The 19,540-nt window shown below is 41.8% G+C and overlaps 1 protein-coding gene across 1 annotated transcript in view; it reads right to left on the bottom strand.

Annotated features, from left to right (window-relative positions):
- The window catches only part of MDFIC2 (MyoD family inhibitor domain containing 2), a 58,141-nt gene extending 38,869 nt beyond the window's left edge, over positions 1-19,272 (bottom strand). The window contains exons 1-3 of the mRNA XM_063121622.1: positions 19,162-19,272; positions 18,352-18,436; positions 16,485-16,598 (exon numbers count right to left, since the gene is read on the bottom strand). Coding sequence (XP_062977692.1) covers positions 16,485-16,598; positions 18,352-18,436; positions 19,162-19,272 — 310 coding nt within the window. The remainder of the gene's footprint in view (positions 1-16,484; positions 16,599-18,351; positions 18,437-19,161) is intronic.
- Positions 19,273-19,540: the final 268 nt, after the last annotated feature.

Genomic DNA, 19,540 nt, shown 5'->3' with positions numbered 1-19,540 from the left:
AGCTAAATGGTTTCCTAAATAAGCAGAAGACCAGGTGTTCCTGCTATAGGGATGGAAAGAATGAAGAAGAAAAAAACTTAATGTAGGTAATTGCTAATCTCAACTCATCAGTCCAAGCTACTGTATTTTCATTCCCCAGCTCTTATCAAAAAGAGGTAAATGTAAGAGATGGGATACCCATTTTGAGAAATGTTATTTAACAACCAATAGTCTGCTTGGTTTCTCCATCCCTTTTTAAAATCTAGAGACATCAGCTAATCCATTCCCCCTTTTTCTACACAATCAAGGGGGGGGGGGGAATCATGATGTGTGTTCCATTTTTACAGGCTATGACAAATAAGACAAGAACAATGGTGAAACAGGAATGGTGAAACAGAAAGACAGGCTTCCAAACTCAAGTTTCCTCCAGGATGCCTAGACTAGGGCCTTAGCTAGACCTAAGGTCTATCCCGGGATCGTCCCTGCCTGCTCCCAGGATCCCCTGTGTGTGATTTACATGAACAGGCATGACCCTGGGATAATCCTGGCATAAACCTTAGGTCTAGCTAAGGCCTTAGTGAGAGAGTACAGCAAGAGGCCAGGATTGAGAAAGGTGGTCAGTTGCATAACACCACTGTTTCTGTCGCTGACTTTCCCCATTCCAAGAGTTGTCAAATCCCAAGAGCCAGTCCAGGAAAGAGAATGCTGGACTAGTTCCAGAATAATCTGCTCCAACTCCAGCAAATGTAAAGCACTGCAATATATTAGACTTTTCTCCCCAGGAAAATTCAGTAATGAATGTGGCTTCATGTAGTTTTATGGACAGAACATAGACCACTGTGATCACTTGATTCAATGGCTAAATAATACAAAGCACAGAAATTTATCCAGTAATTCTAGAAGTAGAGGGAATTAACATCCCTTAGTGCATCAGTGAACAATGTCAAGCCCAAAGAGTCAATGCAAGGCCAGTTTTGCATCCTATATTTAGTGTTCAATCCCTTTCTCAGTGACGTGAAAGGGGGAGCTTTGCTGTTGACTTTGATGGAAGCAGGATCAAGCCCTTTCTTTGCTAGCAATGACACAGAAGGTGGTGTTATGAAGAATGATTATATTTAAAATAGCTATGATGTAATATCAATGTCAATTCCATTATTTTAACAGATGTAAATTTGCTCTGCTCTTGAACTCTGGTGAATTTTGATGGCAATGTTAAAGAGATACGATTAAAACTACTTAAAAGATCTATTTGTTTGAGAGAAAGAGTGGTGGGGAGAGAGAATATGTGTATGTGGGAGGGGGGAAATCCACTTCAAATTGTTTCCTTATTCACTTGCTGCCATTATTTATTTGAAAAGTTTCTTCTGTTCTATCAAGTTGATGTAAGAAAGCAGCTAAAAAAGAAATCACACACAGATATGGGGCCATATGCTGCACAGAAAATGTACTTCTCTAGAATGATTATTTTCATATACTTGTAAGCCTCCTTTCTTCTAAGAAATTTAGGGTGGTGTACATGGGGTTATCCCACTCTGGATTCCCAGGATCAACACTCAGCACCTTTGGGCAGCTTCCAGGTCCCAGTGGTACCCACTACTATTGATGTCTCTCTTGGATCCTTGGTCATTCTAAAATCTGGTGGTGGAAGGAACAAGCAACCATTTCAATGCAACATAGTGTCTATCCAAAGCATTGAAGGAAATTCTAATGGCTTGCTGTTGATGCCAGATATATACATGACCAGGAGGTAGGGACCCAACAATATGAAAGAAAGCCCATACATTCTGAGCTACAGTGCAGGGAACTGCGGGCATGTCTAGACCATGCCTCCCGGGGATCACCCCAGGATTCCTTCATTTCCCTGGGATAACTGGGATGGCTTTTAGCCCAATTTTTCCCATGGTCTTGGGATCATCCCAAGACTGTGGGAGGTATGGGTGGCTGTACCAGTTTCATCCCAGTTCCTCATGAGTAAATGTGAGGAGCCAGGAATCGGGCATGGGGCACAGAGCTCTACAGGCACTCCGTGACCATTGGGGGGAGGGGGAGCATGATCGTGCGTGTGTGTGTTTTTTAAAAAAACTTACTTTCCCATTGGAGTGTTTGTGGGCTCATCTTCTGAAAAAAAAATTTTTAAAAAAATGGCGGCCACAACATCCCTCGTTCTTCGTGGGATGTTGCGCGTGTCCAAAGGGGAGGATCTCATGAGCAGAATACCATGAGATCCTCCCCCTCCCTCCTGGAATGCCAGGAGGTGCAGACATGCCCATAGGCCCTTTCTACACCTAAAGGTTATCCCAGCAAAATGGAGGGATTGTCCCTGCCTGCTCTGGGATCTCCTGTGCATCATTTGGATGCACAGGAACGATCCAGGGACGATCCCCGGGAAAAAGGCAGGTGTAGAAATGGCCTGAGTTCAGGAACCTGAATCCAGGTTTTAGACTGCCATGTTGGAAAAGTTCAAAATAATGGGAGAGGGCTTTCTCTGTTGTGGCACCCCAGTTATGGAATAGCCTCCACTTGGAGGCCTGACTGCCATTGACACTGGCTTTATTTCAGTGTGCCAAGTTTAAACATAGCTTTTTCATCAAGACCTTTGAAGGCTAAATTCTCCATGGTTGCTCATAGTTTCAATTGTTTTTAATTGTTTCTATTCATATTTTTTTTAAAACCTACTGGTTTTAATTTGTTATTGATTTAATACATTTTAAGCTGTGTGTATTATTTATTGTTTTACATTGTTCTGATTTTATCTGTATGCCACCCTGTAATCCCAGTGATATAGGGTAAGATACAAATATTTCAATAAATAAATAAATAAATAATCATTACAAATGTTAATAGGCCCTATAGTAATCTTCAACAGAGGAATAAAGCCAAGTCTGCAAAATGATTTTGGAGGGTGGAACAATCCAATCCTACGGGCAGCAGAATACCTGAAAAAGTTTTCTTGCCAATATCCAAAGCCCTTATATGCAGATTTTCTCATACATTAATGGAATAGCTGACAGCTCACAGTCCATTACCATCGCCTATTGGGGGAGTGCGGGGGGGGGGGAAGAACCCTTCCCATTAACAAAACACACTATATGCTAGATATATATCAATATGAAAAATGGAAAATATTTGCAAGTATTGCATTAGTGTCAAAACTTGAGCTGTTGAAGAAATTTGAGGGAAATGATATGCACTGGAACAACTGAAACAAAAGTGGCCATAGTTATTCTCAGTTTCTAAAACAGACTATTACAGAAAATAACAGCTTAATGCTGTAATTCACTGGGGGGTCTTGAGCTACTTCTTTCCATCCTTAGTCCCTGCATGTTTAGATGATGATGATGATGATGATGATGATGATGATGATGATGATGATGATGATGGCCTACTTTACTTGGCATTCAGGTAATACAAATGCTGTTCATTTCATTGAATCATAGAATTCCAGTGCTAGATTCTTGTCTAGGGGTACTGAACCTCTTTCAGCCCAGAATTCTGTTTTGGAGAAGTGCTGAGGGACCAGATTCCTATGGTAGATGGGATCAAAGGCCAAAGTGCAGAGCCAAAATGCCAGCATATTGTAGCTTCAAGTTCCTACTGCCAGTAACTAAATCCTAGGAGAACCATTTCAAACTTTTAGAATGGGGGGAAATGTACAAACACTGGGAAACAACCATGCCATTGGTGGTCAGGGGAAAAGTGGTTGGGGGCAGTGGAAAAAGGCATGGCCATCTGGGGAATTCTATCCAGGGCAGATTTGGCCCTTGTTCTAGTCCAAGCCCCTGCATCTATAGCTAGAGCATCCACAATAAATGCCTCTCCTGTAGCTGGCTCCATTTCAGCCCCAATTCCTTCTGAATGACCTCTGTAGGTTCCCCTTCACTATTGATTCAATGAATGGAGAGGAACAATGAACAGCATCTACTGCCCCCTGTTATTACTCTCACTGAGGAGTCTTCTTCTGAGGAGGAATGTAGATTACTTGAGCTAGTGGACTCTCTTTCCTCTGGGGAAGTTCGAGAGACAATGTTGCAAGAGGGTGGTGGTCATGTGGCTAAGGAGGGAGCTGGTCCATTTGGAGTGCCCAATAGCCAGCCACCTCCTCAGCCACATGTGCACCATCCTCCCACAGCACTGTCTCTGGAACACCTGCAAGAGAAGGAGAATCCATGAACTCAGGTAAGCAAAGTTCCTCCTCAGAAGAAGACACCTCAGGGGGAATTATGATGCCCATCCTTGGTCACCCTGCCCTGACACCTGAAGATTTGGGAAAATGTCTGTAAAGGAAATCCTACACTCACACAGCTATACTCCAGTACAACCTACATGGCCAGGTTTCCTGATCATTGGAGAGCCTTACATATCTGTATACTTGCAGGCTCCCTTTGCAGACTTCACACTAAACATACAGAGACTGGAGATTGGGTGTGAGATGCTGAGGATGGGACTAGCAGGCACACAAAAAAGGGCCAGGGAAGGGAGGGACAGACAAAGGTAATTAAGAAAGGACATAGGCAAATGCCATCCCCTGTACTTGGAAAGGGAAGGTAAAAGGGCGAGGAAAGGCAATTAATTCTTTGTATTCCCTAAATAGCAAAGGGGATGGGTGTGCTTGAGATTCTTTCTGTTGCAGCCATTATCTGCAAGGTGTAAAGAAATTCCTGTATTTGTATTGCTTATGCTCCATTTTCCCTGTGGAAGGGCCAGGGCCGGTGCCAGGCTTTTTTGCGCCCTAGGCAAGGTGAGCTGCTTTCACACACACCCAGCGTACCCACCACCACCCCAGGTAGGCAGAGACAGGCGGGAATGGAGGCCGTGTTACCTTTCCCTCGCCCAAAGTCGTCCTGGCTTGGCTTCCGCTGAGCGGGACGCTGCGGTGGGGCGGGCAAGCGTCAGCGCGCACCGGATGTCAGAACGTGGAGCCATCTGACTGCCCCTCCCCCAGCTTCCCGGCTTGGCTTCAGCTGGGCCCAGCCAGCCAAAACCAAGCTGGGATGCGGGGGGGGGGGGCGTGGACGGACGGCTCCACGTTCTGACTTCCGGCATGTGCCGGACATCAGAACGTGGAGCCATCTGTTCGCCTCCCACCCACCCAGCGTCCCAGCTTGGCTTCGGCTGGGCAGGAAGCTGGGGGAGGAGCGGTCAGACGGCTCCATGTTCTGATGTCCAGCACATGCCAGAAGTCAGAACGTGGAGCCGTCCATCCACACCCCTCCCCCCCCGCGTCCCAGCTTGGCTTTGGCTGGGTGGGCCCAGCCGAAGCCAAGCCAGGAAGCTGGGGGAGGGGCAGTCAGATGGCTCCACTTTCTGACGTCTGGCGTGCGCTCCACATTCTGACATCTGGGACGCTGGGGTGGGGGGCGGAAGCACGGCTTTGGAACGGCACGCCCGGAAGCTGCCCTAGCTTGGCCAGAACGGCTCTGGGAATGGGAGGGCAACTTCCGGGTGAGCCGTTCAGGGCCCCCTTACCTTGGCGCTCTAGGCGGCCACCTGACTGGCCTCTATGGCAGCGCCAGCCCTGGGAAGGGCCCTAGCAGTACAGCACACATCACTTTCCAGAACTGGTGGTGATATTATTAGTAGATGCAACGAAACACCTCATTGCTGTGGTAGCCAGACATTTTTAGTCATCTGAATATTGTATTCAATGGGATGGAAAGGTGCAAATTAAGCCATTTTACATATGAAACTGTTTCATTTGAAATCTAGTTAAATTTATTTTAATGACTTATGTAAAGTGAAATATTAGGTTTTCCCCTTTCTTCTTTTTTCTTGGCTTTGGCTTCACACAGGCATATTAATGATTATTTGTCAAAGTCACACTGTTTGCTTACAAGGTATGAAGGCTCTTTAGACACTATAATGACAGCTTTTGATTCGCTTGATAATATTTAGAATCAGTCATAAAAGCCAATCTCTGAGCGAACAGACCACTTTTATTGGCTTTTAGTCCCATTATTGCTATCATAAGTGGTAAATTGGCCTAATGCAAGTAATGCTGCTGTGTCATACTGTAAAACCACTGCTTAGTTTAAAATTTTATTTATTTTTACATGATCATATTTTAAGATATGGCGATTAAAAACTAGCCCAGCATGGCTACCAGAGATCCCCTCCAGGGCATGGCTGGATCAATGTGTGGGGAGTCGCACTCCTGTGTTGAGGTTATATTTTTATAACTATATGTAAATGAAATGTTTTCTGTTATAGAACACATCACAAGGACTGGGCTGGAACATATGAGAAACAGTGCATAAGTAGAGCCAGGGTTTCAACTGCTGCCAAATCATAAGCAAAAAGAGGGCCTGTTCAGATAATACGCTAAGTCATGGCTAGATTGTTAACCCCTTTGCAGCAAATGGTTAGTGACCGTGTTTAAACTGTGGTTATGCAGCCACAATGGTTAGGAATGGTTCACATGACATGCTGAGCCATAACGTTTCATTCAAAATCCTTAACGTGGCTTAGCGTGTCATCTGAACAGGATCAGAGTGTTTGCACACGTCAGAGCTATGCTGTACCAATTAGGCTGGCCCCCAACTATGGACAAAAACCAGCAGAAGAGAAGCTGTATCAGGTCCCAATGTCTTAGATTTGCTTTTGAGTGTGTGCAAAAACCTAAATATGACCATAGTGATGCAACCCAAATACAAATCCTAGCCCAGGGGTGAGGAATGGATGGTCCTCCAGATATTGTTGAACTAAAATCTTTGTAAACCACCCCGAGAGCTTTGGCTATGGGGTTGTTAGCAGAGGTGCCTCAATTTTTAACTCATTCTTACACAGTTTCAATTTCAATGAAAGCTTTCTCAATTCAAAGACAACAACCTTAACCAATGGGCTCGGGGACTCTTTCCCAATATGGACTATGAACAATAGAGTTACCACCCTCCCTCTTTTCCCTGTCAGGGTCCCTGGGGGGGCTTTTTACTCACCAAATAGCCGTCTCCCGTCTTTGCCCTTTCTTATCACGTCTGTTTGCAATTTGTTGTTGCCTAATTCCCTTCCATCTGTCGGGTGGAGGCGTTTTCTAAACTTGGCTCGAATGGTCCCGTCAATTCGGTCTCCATGTCTGCACAGTGCACGATTCAACCTACTAGAGGCAAGAGAAATCTCTTGGCGATCGCTTCCTCAATCTAGGCCTTCGTTCCACTGGCAGGCACAGATCCGACTCTGGGTTACATCCGAGTCAGGCGCCATAAGTAACTTCACTTCACTCCACAATTGTCAAACGTTCCTTGCAAACCTTTATCTTCCTGCCTTGCAAAAGCTTGTGACCACCACACAAGCCAAAATATAAGATAATTAAAGGTTCAGAATTGTGCACACATATTATGCTTTGATTCTACCCAAAGACTTTTAGAGCCCTACGTTACAGATGTTATTTAGAAAAATGAATCAATAGCCTTATTAAACAACTGTGTTCTTTTTCAGAAAAAGTGGAGCCACTTTCATAAGTTTTTCATAAAACAGGACAACCACCCACTGATGGTCTATTTAGATGGCTCACTAGTTAGTTATCCAATATGGATTAGTTAAAAGAAAGATTTCTTGCATTGTATTTTGTTCCATTGTAATGATTTTTGTTTATCCTTGCTTTTTGTCTTCCCTGTATTTTGTCTCTTGTGAAAAATCTTGCAAAATCTGTAATCCACCAGCAAATGTATTTGCATTATGAAGCCTTAGCCATAGATGATCTAGAAGAAGCTAGCAAGCTTAAGTTTTAAATCGCTTTAAAGGGGGGGAAATGTTAGCAGAGGTGCCTCCATTTTTAAAAGGAAACTGTAAAGTAGCCATCATATTGCAAGCAAAATGTCATAATGTCCTGTATGCGAAAATATCTCCTTGAGTGCATCCTTGCATCTGTCTTATCTAATATAAACAAGAGCTCCGGCTCCAGTCCTCCTGTGTCAAAGTTAACTCTCTGTAACTTACTGTAAGGCCAAAGGTATTGTTTACAGAACAGAGAGAATTGTTTAGCATAATTAGCTATGCCCCAGTGTTATGTTCTGATTGGTTTATGCTGCAACAGGGCCCTGCCCCTTGCAGGCTCAAATGCTGTGCTGAATTCCCAATGTCTTTGTCTGATTGCTCCCTTTGAAGAGACCAGGCCTTGATTACTAATCAATAAAGCGCTTTTGAACCCTCTGTCGCTGGAATGGTGGAGTCGTGCTTAAGGGCTGTTTGGATTTCGTCCCTGGGTGAAAGAACATTGATCTAACAGGGTGGTATATTATTATTAATACTACTAATAATAATAATAATAATAATAATAATAATACTAATAATAATAATAATAATAATAATTTATTGCATTTGTATATCGCCCCATAGCTGAAGCTCTCTGGGTGGTTCACATAAGATAAAAACACCTAAAAACCATATACAACGATTAAAAAGCCACAAAAACAAGCAAAATACACATACATTTAATAAAAAATAATCCCATCATCCCCAACCATCGGCCATGGTGGCTGGGGCTGATTGGAGTTAGAGTTCAACCACACTTGGAGGGGGACAGTTTCCCCACCTCTGTTTTAGCCCTCTCGCAGCATTATACCAAGTCTGACTTTTCGCAGTGAAAAGGATATTCATGAGTCTACGATGTTCCATATTATTAAGGACAGGGGGTGGACTAGGAATAGAGAGTAGGAATCCTGCAGAAACATGTGTGCTTTGAATTGTTGGTGAGCAGAGGGTCTGGCATTGTAGAATTAGATCATCCTTTTGGTGCCTTCCAACTCTGTGGGTCTAGTTCCCATGTGCATGCATATTGTTTAATTGTCCTTCAATGGATGTGTAAAGTTCTTCCTTTGAAGCTGGAGGGAAAACATTGGGAGCATGATTTAAAAGGCCGGAGGATCAAGGTTCTACAAATTGCATAAGGAGGCTACACAAGCCCAGTGATCTCCCCGCTGCAAATGTTCACCCTCCAGAAGGGGCAGAGCTGACGCACTTGTACTCACTCACCCTCACCCAATTCTAATTGCTTGATTGGAATGCAAATTCATGACTTGGTAAGTGCAACATCTTACACAAGTGAACAGGCAATAGATAGAATATTAATCTTACCTCTGACTAAGGGCTGAACTACACATTACATTACTTGTGTAGTGTGTAGTTTAGTCTTGTCCTTCTACTCAGATTAAGCAGATTGGGACCATGGCACTCCAGGTGGGGAGGGTAAAACATTCCATCCCACATCTGTTTCCCCCCAATCCCCCTTCCCCCATGGGAGATTAAAAAAGTGGGGGGGAAGCCTCTGTTGACTGCCATGGACGCTTAGGCCTAATCTACACCAAGCAGGATAATGCACTATGAAAGTGATATGAAAGCAGTATATAAAAGGCAGGAGCCACACTACTGCTTTATAGTGGTATTGAAGTGCACTGACAATAGTTGGGGCCCATTGACACATAGCATATACCGCTTTCATACCGCTATGTTCTGCTTGGTGTGGCTCCTGAATCTTATATACCACTTTCATACTGCTTTCATAGTGCTATATATCCTGCTTGGTGTCGATGAGTCCCCAAACCTCTAGTGGAGGCTTTCTTCCTTTTTTAATCCCTTTCCAAAGGGCAAGGAATCTGGGGTGAAAGGTAGGGGGGAAATTTGACCCTCCCTTCCTGGAACACCATGGTCCCACTCTGAGTTGGGGCTGCATGTGCTTGCAAGGACTAAAAGGCAAGACAAGACCCTCAACTATACAGTATGTGGTCAGTGTATTGTGAAAATACTGACTGTAACAGTAGCTGCTTCAGTGCAATACTATGCATGTTTCTTCTGGGTTACATCTCTTTAAGACCCCTTGGACCTACTTCCTAGTGTGTGTGTGTAGGAATGCAGCCTCAAGGTCTACAAATTGAGGGACGGAGGACTAGTAATTTATTATTATTATTACTTTATTTTTATTGGCACAATTTTCATATTTTTATAATATGCCGCTTTCTAAGGTTTCAACCAACAGATGCAGAATGCAGCATATGTAACAATGACAATTTACTCATTAGGCATATGATTTTAAAAAGTGAAGCAGAATGTCTCTCCCTTGGAGCTGCATTGCAGACTGGTTTGTTTTAGTGGTATGAGATTAATATCATCTTTATTATTTATAGTCTGGAGTAATTCATGATTAAATAATATAAGAAGCCAGGCTACAAATTTACCTTTTAATTATAGATGTGGCAAAACTGCTAAATTGTGTTCCTGTCTCCACTAAGTAATCTTTGAAATCTAGTAGAAACTTGGCACTTGAGCCCTTCCATCAATGTCACAACCAAGTGTTTACCTTACCATTCAAACTGCTTGCAGGGATTTTCCAGCAAAGCTGGAAAGTAGTCTGATTTTTGCTCGTAATTAGTGCAAAGAAGCTTTGTCAGCCATGAGAGTTCTGTTTTTGTTTTGTTTTTAGTTAGTTGGAGAAGCTCAATAGAGACACATCCAGCAACGTTCCTAGCTTTGGGCCACAATCCAGCAATTTGTGTGTACACAGCCTGCTTGGATCCTTTTTAGTTAGACACTTGGATCCTAAGGGTCCAAGCAGGTTTTATCTGCAGTTAGAAACAGGAAGGTTCCAGCATATTATCTTGGGGTTAGTTCTTTCTGACCACCTCTGTTTTCTTGTTCTATGGCAGGAAATGTCAAGGTTACTAGTGGAAGTTAATAATTTGGAATGGGCCTAGAATCAGTGTCTGGCAACTTTTTCTGTACGACTAGTTTTTGCCAATGAAAACTTCCCTATAGATACAAATGGCAACTTACGGGTGTATGTGTGTTATTTTCACTGGGATAATTTCATTTTCCAGGAAATAAAGCCAGACTGCTCACTTGAGGGAATGGTATTAAAGGCAAAACTGAAGTACTTTGGCCACACAATGAGAAGACAGGATACCCTGGAGAAGAGGCTGATGCTAGGGAAAGTGGAAGGCAAAAGGAAGAGGGGCCGGCCAAGGGCAAGATGGATGGAAGATATTCTGGAGGTGACAGACTTGACCTTGGGGGAGCTGGGGGTGGCGACAGCCGACAGAAAGCTCTGGCGTGGGCTGGTCCATGAAGCCACGAAGAGTCGGAAGCGACTGAACGAATAAACAACAAGGGTGGTCTACACAATAAAGTATCAATATAACTAAAAAGAGCATTAAAAGCCAAAATGAATGTGATAAAACAATAACTGATAAAATGATAAGGCATAAGACAATAAGAAGAGCTGTTCTGGATCAGACCAAAGACCTATATAGTACAGCATTCTGTTCCTACAGTGGCCAAGCAGATGGGATGCTGAAAAGCTCAGCATGAACACAATAGCACCCTCCTAATTATGTTCCCCAGAAAATAGCATAAAGATCCATCCTGCCTCAGATACTGGATGTAACAATTAGTTATCATGACTACTGGCCTTATCCTCCATTAATTTGTCTATTCCCCTTGTAAAGGTGTCAGTCATTTTGGGGTAACAAATTCCACAGTTTAACAATTCAACTTTATTGGATGGCTCTAGGTTCTATGGTAAATTGTTGGTTGCATTCCCACTCCCTGTCTTCTGCTGCTAGTTTGATGAGAGCAAACTACGTTATTGATGAGTCTCTTAATATGAGTGGCTTCATGTGGGTATAATGTTGATATTTTTGGTATTTGATATTGTTAACTGAACCACCGGGATGTTTCAAGCTAATTTAACCCATTGATATCTTTTAAATAAATGACAATTGTTGGAATGCTATGGCTATGGTGCTATTGTATTTAAAGTGTCTATTCTGGGCACTGCTTTGAGCACAAAGTATTTGTGGAAAATGTACTCTATAAATAAGCTGACTGACTACAGCTTCCTGTGCATGTCAACTTCATCATTAGAGTTGGATCTTGACCAGAAAGGGAGGAGCAGTATGTGAAGGGGGGTGTTGAGAATGAAGTTAAAAAGTTGAAGCATTAGGGGGGAAATTGGCAGTCAACTCGGCATCGGGGAGTCTCCAAAAGAAATATTATGAAACGAAACAAATGTTGATGCTAATTTTGGAAAAGAGCAAAATAAAGCTATTCTTGTGGAAATGTTCTTTAACCTCTCCTCACATTCAGAAGAACAAAAAAAGACTTTGAAGGAAGAAAGCAGAGGCAGTGTAAGCCAGGACTCGAAGTCAACTACAAAACTCTAGATTCAACTACCTTTGTGGCCTTTTCCCCAAATGCTTACCAGGATGGTCATTACTGCTATACTTGTGCTATACTAACAGAAGCATTTCCTACACATTCCCAGTTACTGTAACGTTGTTTCTCAGACTCTTGAGGTTGCATTTAAAATCTCTCTTTCCCAGGAGATTCCATTGAAGAGTTCAAGAGCTGCTCAGTTTATAAAATTGCAATTAATAGCAGCAAGCTGGAAGTGTGCTACCTTTGATAGACTCGGTGCCCACTGGAAAGGAGTCTTTAAATCTGCTCTTTTACAACTTAAAGGAAGGGTTGCATTGATTAATTCACTTGATCATAAGCTTGAAGCTGACAAGGCAACTTCCCAGGACTTTAGCCCTCTGGGAGTGATGTCATCATTTTTCAGGCACAGTTTTCCTGTTTTTATAAGTAGAGAGGAGTCACCCAAGGTCATGCATCTTGAATTTTCAAAATGTTATCTGATTCCACCCACCCCATCCCAAATACATATCTGTGTCAATAATAATATTTAGCTGAAAACAATCTCCACTCACAACTTCAGCTAAAATAATAAAAGAAGGGCACACTCTTATCTATGTTTAGACAGAAAAAAAATCCTACAACTCCCAGCATTTCACACCTGCCTTAGGATAGCCAGGTGCCCTACTTTGCAGAGGACCATCCTCTGTTTCAAGGCTTCCTCTATTTGAAAGGCTATCCAGTCCACGTCTGGCATAAAGATAAAGAACCATCAAAAGGGATAATGGGGGCAAGCCTTGAAGTTACCCATCAACAATTACACCACCAAAAATACTGATAGTGTTCAGTACCAAATAGATAATTCAATAAAAATAAATCTGTTTAAAAAAGATACTTGCTTCATCTTTATTTCTTGAGAGCTATCCAAGGTGCTGAATCTAGTTTGGGGATAAGGATCATCACCTTGGATAGATTCTTTAGATTTCTGACTGAAACCCAGAGTGGATTTACCAGTCATGATATCAGAGCCATCAGCCTCCACTGCACACATGGCAAAACCTTCTTGGTTGTGGCACCTCAACTAAGGAACTTCCTTCCAGTAGGGAGTTGGCTTTCCCCATCCCATTGTCATTTAGGCAACAGGTTAAAGATGTATTTATGTATATGAGCTTTTGGGAGTATGGGCATTTATATAAACAACAGAACCCTCACACAAATGTTCCCTACTAGCAACTGGTGTAGATAGGCTTGAGGCAGTAAGCCTACATACACCAGTTCCTGGGCAACATGGGTGGGAGAGTGCTGTTGCACCTTGGCTTGTGGGTCCCTGGTCAACAGCTGGATGTCCACTGGGTGAACAGAGCGCTGGACTAGATGGACCCTTGGTCTGATCCAGCATGGCTCTACTTATGTTCTTATGTCCTTAGGCTTTGGGGGGGTATATTTTTTATCAGTTTATTGGTACTGCAGTGATGGTTTTATGCCATTTTATTGTGTATTTATAATTTTAGAGTTAGGATTTTAATGGTGTTCATGTGTCGTATTGTTTTTATATGGGCTGTTAGCTGCCTTGGACTGCCTTTCACACCCATGAAAGGAAGGGTGTGATATAAATATAAATAAATAAATGCAACACCTCATAAGGAGAGAGAGAGAGAGCAAGAATGAATGAAGAATTATGATGAACAAGCACTGCAGCTTTCTTTACCAAACACCTTAAAGTAGCATGCAAAGTGAAAAATGCACAAATAGGCTCCACCCGAACATTTCTCTACTGCTCCTAACTTTTGTATCACATGCCCACCTCCACAACACCATGTGCATACTCTTTAATAGCTGACAGACTGAAAAACATCCAATCCCCATCATTTCCCTCAGAACATGGTCTTCTAGCAACAGAAGTTTGTGCTCAAATCTCTCAGCTGGAAATCAATGGAACTTCAAAGTGCTTAACCTTGGCTGGATCATGTCCTGCATCTGTGGTTCCTACCCTGTTCTTCTTCCAGAGCTTGACAGTATTGGAATCAAATATCAAATTACCTCCTCAAAAAGTATACGGATAAATATCCCCAGTGTTCAGATCAGCATTTCCTCCACAAATTAAGCAGGTTATGACCTTTATAGCCAATAAACACTTAATGGATACATTATAAAGATCACAACCTCTCACTAGCAAACACAACAACTGTGCTAGCAGTACATAACGTATTCTTTTGCGAAATGTTTTGGTTCTGTGTACTCAAGGCACTATATAAAGAGAGATTCTACCCCATTTCTCTTCGGCATATTTCTTCCACAATGTGGTTCACGGTGGTTTCTTTTAGAAGGCACAAATAATCAATACAAAACCATGAATAAAAATAACTTTCCTTTAAAATTGGATGCTAAAGGAACATACAGCTTGCTTGCTTTCTTAGCAGACAGGATCAGGTTCTACTATGCAACTTACTCTTTTGCTGAGAGACCTGAAAATTAATATTTTTAAGTGTTGTGAAGCAAAACTGAGGAAAGATAAAAATCATCAATAAAACATTTGGGGTGGAGACTGAATCCTGTTCATCTTCCTGATACACACTTCCTAACTCAGCCAGTACCCTAGATTTTCAGTCCAATCCATGCCTTCGCATTACTAACTGGTTCAAAATGATGTCATTGTGTCAATTGGACAGTGCTGTTTTTAAAGCTTGGGACCAGGTTACCTGGCAGATTGCCTGCCCCAATACAGACATGTGTGACCATTAAGAGCATTGGGGGAGGACTTGCTGGTTGTACTATAACCTACAGATTGCCATCTTCCAGCAACCAGGAATGACCTCCCCACTGGTATGCAGGAGGCACCAACAGTGAGCTTTTCTACACAAGGTTGTTAATCCACTCCAGACCCATTTCTTTACCCAGCCATACTCTGAGTGAATGTGCTGCCCATTTTGTTTGCAGTTATGGTATTGTGTTGGTTTTAATAGTTTTTATTAATGTTCTATAAAAATTAGCAGTTATTATGTATTTTAATTGCATTTTAATGCACATTGCAATGTATTTTAATTTATTTAATGTAAACTGCTTAGAAATAAATAAATTTTAAAAATACAAGCTGGAACTATATGCTATGTAGGGCTGTGCACTGCCTTGGGTCGAATCCCTGAAAACAAGGCAATGCGGGCCAATTTGGCCTGCCTCGGCCCAGATCCAATTTAGTACTGGGTTGGGCCAAGGCACCTCAAAGCCAAAGTAGAATGGTACTGAAGCCTTGGGGTGCCTCAGTACAATTTGGAGTGGCACTGGGCCACTCCTCCCTGCCTGCTTGCCCATCTGGAAAAGCCAGCGCAAGGCTGCCCGTGAGTCCTTTGGACTCACCAGACTCACCTCCCTCTCCCTTCCTGGTCACCTCCCCCCTGCCGCCGCCACTGCTGCCACTGCCACCTGCTGTTGCCAAGACTTACTTGTAAATCACGTCCCCCTCCCAGACAGCTGAGCCGCAATTTAAAGTTAAGGTCACGGCAGCTCTCTATTTTTACTATATCTATGGATGTGACTCAGGGCCATTTCAGAGGCTCCGAAACAGCCTCCAAGGCAAGGCAAAGGCTGTGCACAGCCCTAATGCTAAGTATGCCATGGAACTGCTGCAGAAAAAAGCATCTTCCTGTTGAATTTATTTATTTATGTGTTAGATTTATCTCCCCACCTTTACTCCAAAGAGCCTTCTCCTCCTCCTCTCCATTTTATCCTCAGAACAATCGTATGAGGTAGGTTAGGTTGAGAGTCAGTGGCTGGTCCAAAGTCACCTAATATGGTTTAGGGCAGAGTGGGGGACTGGAACCTGTCCTAGTTGAACACTCTAACCACCACATCACACTGGCTCCTTGCCCTTTTAAAATATAGGAATATTTACCAAGTATTATGTCATCAATACAGTGGGCATCTCTCTCCCCCACCGGATCATAATGTAAAGAAGGGGTAAAGGAATATCACAATATAGGACGATGTATCGTGAATATTTCTAGTCCTCTGTTCAACCAGGATTAGGATCTGGGAAAACTTTCTAGATAAGGGACTCTGTTACCCAAAGATGTTGCAAATTAAGCAACATTAGAAACCAAGCATTCCAAGCCATTGTCCCATTTCATTAAATTTAGAGCATATTTGAGGTGCTTCTCAGATTTCAGATATATAGTTGTGTCACAGATGCATAAATATTATCTGTAATGCTAAGTGAGTCAACAGGGTTGTGCATTCACCAACAATGCAGGCCAACAGCAAATCTACTTTCCCTACTCAGTTCATCTTTGCAATGAAAATAAAACTGGCTCATTTTCAATTTGTCTTATTAACCAAATTCTACCATAAACATGAAGTAAAATACGGCATTTTTCTATTCTAATTCTTACCAGTTTGTATTGTTATTGTTATTGTTATTGTTGTTATTTTAAGGTTGGGAGTAATGAAATTCAATACCCAGTCAAAATCCTCACTGCCATGAAGCTTCATTTCCCACACCTTTACTATTGAAGATGCAAACAGTGAGAATGGACAGAAGATAAAGTATTTTACAGAATGTGTTATGCCCTTTTCTAAACTCGCAAATATAAACCTGTTCCTCCTTATCTCTGCAAAATAATGGTCTAATTTTGAATGCAAATATGTACAAAATTGTAACAAGGCACACTTGATAGAGAACAAACACATTTCTAAAATAGTACTATTAGAATATCTTTCTCATACATGACATAAACACAAAGATGCATGTATTTCTGTCCTTCTAATAGCAAATTAAGGTAGTGAGTGTCAACAGAAATGAAACCAAACTGAGAAACAAGATTAAGCTATCAACATGGTTTCAGGAATTCCAAAGCTTGCAGAGTACAATATAAAAAACACAAAAATCCTAATGAGGCAATCCCCTCAGCCCCCTGTCCCCGAAACACCTCATTGAAAACTGAGCAGGTTCAGAGACCACACAACGTTGAGTTCAGTTGTGGGACACCCCCCCCCCCGAAAACAGAGCAGTGGAGGTTGTGGTGATGGTGGTGGAATGGACTTCTGGAGGAGAGCATGACTGCAAATCTGGCTCTGGGCTTTTGAGTGACCTCAGGCAAGACACCTTCAATGGGCCTCCTCCCTCAGTGAGTCAACTTTCTCACCACCATTGTCCCTAGCTGCAATTGTTCCTCATCATCTTTTTCATTGTAGCTACATTTGCTTGCTTGACAGAGAGGCAGTGAGCAAGTAGGCAGTGGCTTCTCCTTCTCCTTCTCACCACCTCCATTGCCTGGGCCAGAGTGGTGGGCAGGTCAATAAGCAGGTTGCAATAGTGGAGAGGAGGAACAACTCTAGGATCTTGTCAGCTGTGAGCTGTGGGCCCTCAGCAGGTTCCAACCATGCGTATTGTTGGCACCAGCCCTGCATGGCTGGCTAGAACCCTGAGTAGGAGCACTCCTGTTTGCAGGAGAAAATTGATCCCATTTGTTAACCATTCAGCGATTTAATTAGTGTACATATGACACACGAGGAGCTGTGTTTAGTCTGCTGTAGCAAAAAGAACAGAGACCTGTGGCACTTCAGAAAGACAAAACTAGTTTCATTATATGTATCCATGCAGTACATCACATGTATTCATGTAGGATCATGCTGCTTTAGGCTACTTCCAGGGTTGCTAGGAAAGAATACTGCACTAGATTCTCTTGCACTAGAATCAAATGTGTTAGTCTTTAAGCTGCCACAGGACTCTGTTATTTTCATGATCATGCACTGGGTATGATGTAAGATGCAAGTTAGACAAAACTTTGCATTTTTGTTAAAAAAAAGTCAAGGCATGTCCTTATTTTGTGTTCTTTCTAATAATAATGAATTTTCAAATTAATTTGTGCAATAGCAAATCAAATTATACAATCACACGCACACATTTCTTCCCCTTAAAGAATTATTTACCCTTCACTCATAAACTTTTTCTACTACAAGGCATAATTTTGTATATTATTTTCTTTAGACTTGTCAAAATTCCATCCTGACTAATGAGAAATGTCTATGACTGACATCTGAAACTAGGTTCACTTCCTATGGACTATCTCTAATCTTTCTTTTACTGGAAAAGAATGATTACTGAAAAACTCTTGAATTCTCAATGTTTTATCCCAGGCCAGAGAATAAGCAAAAAACAGTTGTCACTTGCCAGCCCTGTGGCGTGATGCTCTCATTGCTTTACAGGTACTTAATTCATTTTGAAAACTATTTCGAATTACAAACAATGCAACTCACCTTCTCTCAGCGAAGTATTTTGCTGTTCATTTTCAAAGCTCTGTGTTGTTCTAATTTTCACTTTGACTGTTTCTGCTTCTGACATCTACATAGCAGGAAGCAAAAGAATATCAAAAAGTTTGAGGTTCGAGAGAAAAGTTTCGACGCTATGGGAACAATACAGGTAAAATTGAAACAGTTCTATGTCACAATAATTTCAGTGAGAGAGTTAAGAATGTGATTTTGTTCTCCCAGGCATTTTAAACATTTTAAGTATATTAGATCTATTATTTTAGTCTTTGAGGACGGGGTTAACTCCTGATGGTTTGTTTTAGCTTTGTATTTTGTTTTGGGATGTGCTTACTGTGCTGGTTTAAAATTATTTATTGTGATTACTATTGTTTTTATATTATGTTTTCAGCTGTTGCACACAGCCTAAAGAACTAGTTTATAAAATAAAATATTCCACATTGTAATAAGTAGAATATGTGATATAATTCTAAGCCTAATAACACACAAGTAAATCCTACTCAGTTTAGTTGGGTTTCCTTCATAGTGTGTAGGATTGCCGTCTCAATTGTACAATGCTATGCATGTCTACTCAGAAGTAAGTCTCACGATATTCAATGGAGCTTATGCCCAGGTAAGTGAATAAAATATTTCAGCCTAAACTGTTGTACTTTGGATGGATTGTGCCCAATATCTATATAATGCGACTTTTATGTCACATTAAATAATGAGCATTCCTCATATTTTTTAAATAACACGTATGCTGCAAAATCTGTTACATTAAACTAATATGCCTCTTCGCGGTGCTTTATTAATATTTACATGTGTTTTTTCAATGGCACTGCATTCAATTTTATGTTCAGGTGTATTAATAACTCTTATGAGTAAATTATAGCACACAGATATGCTGTGCTTGGGTATGATTACCCCCATGCCTACTGAATGCGATTCTAAATAGCAATAAAGCACTCTATTAAAGCAACCATAAATAAATATCAATAAAGAGAAGTTCAGCAAAAGTGTAACCAGAATTTGCTTTACTGCCACCCCCAGCCATCTTTCTCTCCTAATGAGAGCTGTCATCCCCCAAAGCATGCAAAATTACAGTACCTGGGAGTATTATGTGTACATTAGCCTGCTGAGTATTATATGGATTGCCTGTTGTAGTTTACTTCCACGGATTGCTAAGAAAAGAAAAGAA

This window comes from Elgaria multicarinata, chromosome 3 (assembly GCF_023053635.1).
Source record: "Elgaria multicarinata webbii isolate HBS135686 ecotype San Diego chromosome 3, rElgMul1.1.pri, whole genome shotgun sequence".
In the NCBI taxonomy this organism is placed as follows: domain Eukaryota; kingdom Metazoa; phylum Chordata; class Lepidosauria; order Squamata; family Anguidae; genus Elgaria; species Elgaria multicarinata.
This window is presented reverse-complemented; position numbering and strand designations above follow the sequence as displayed.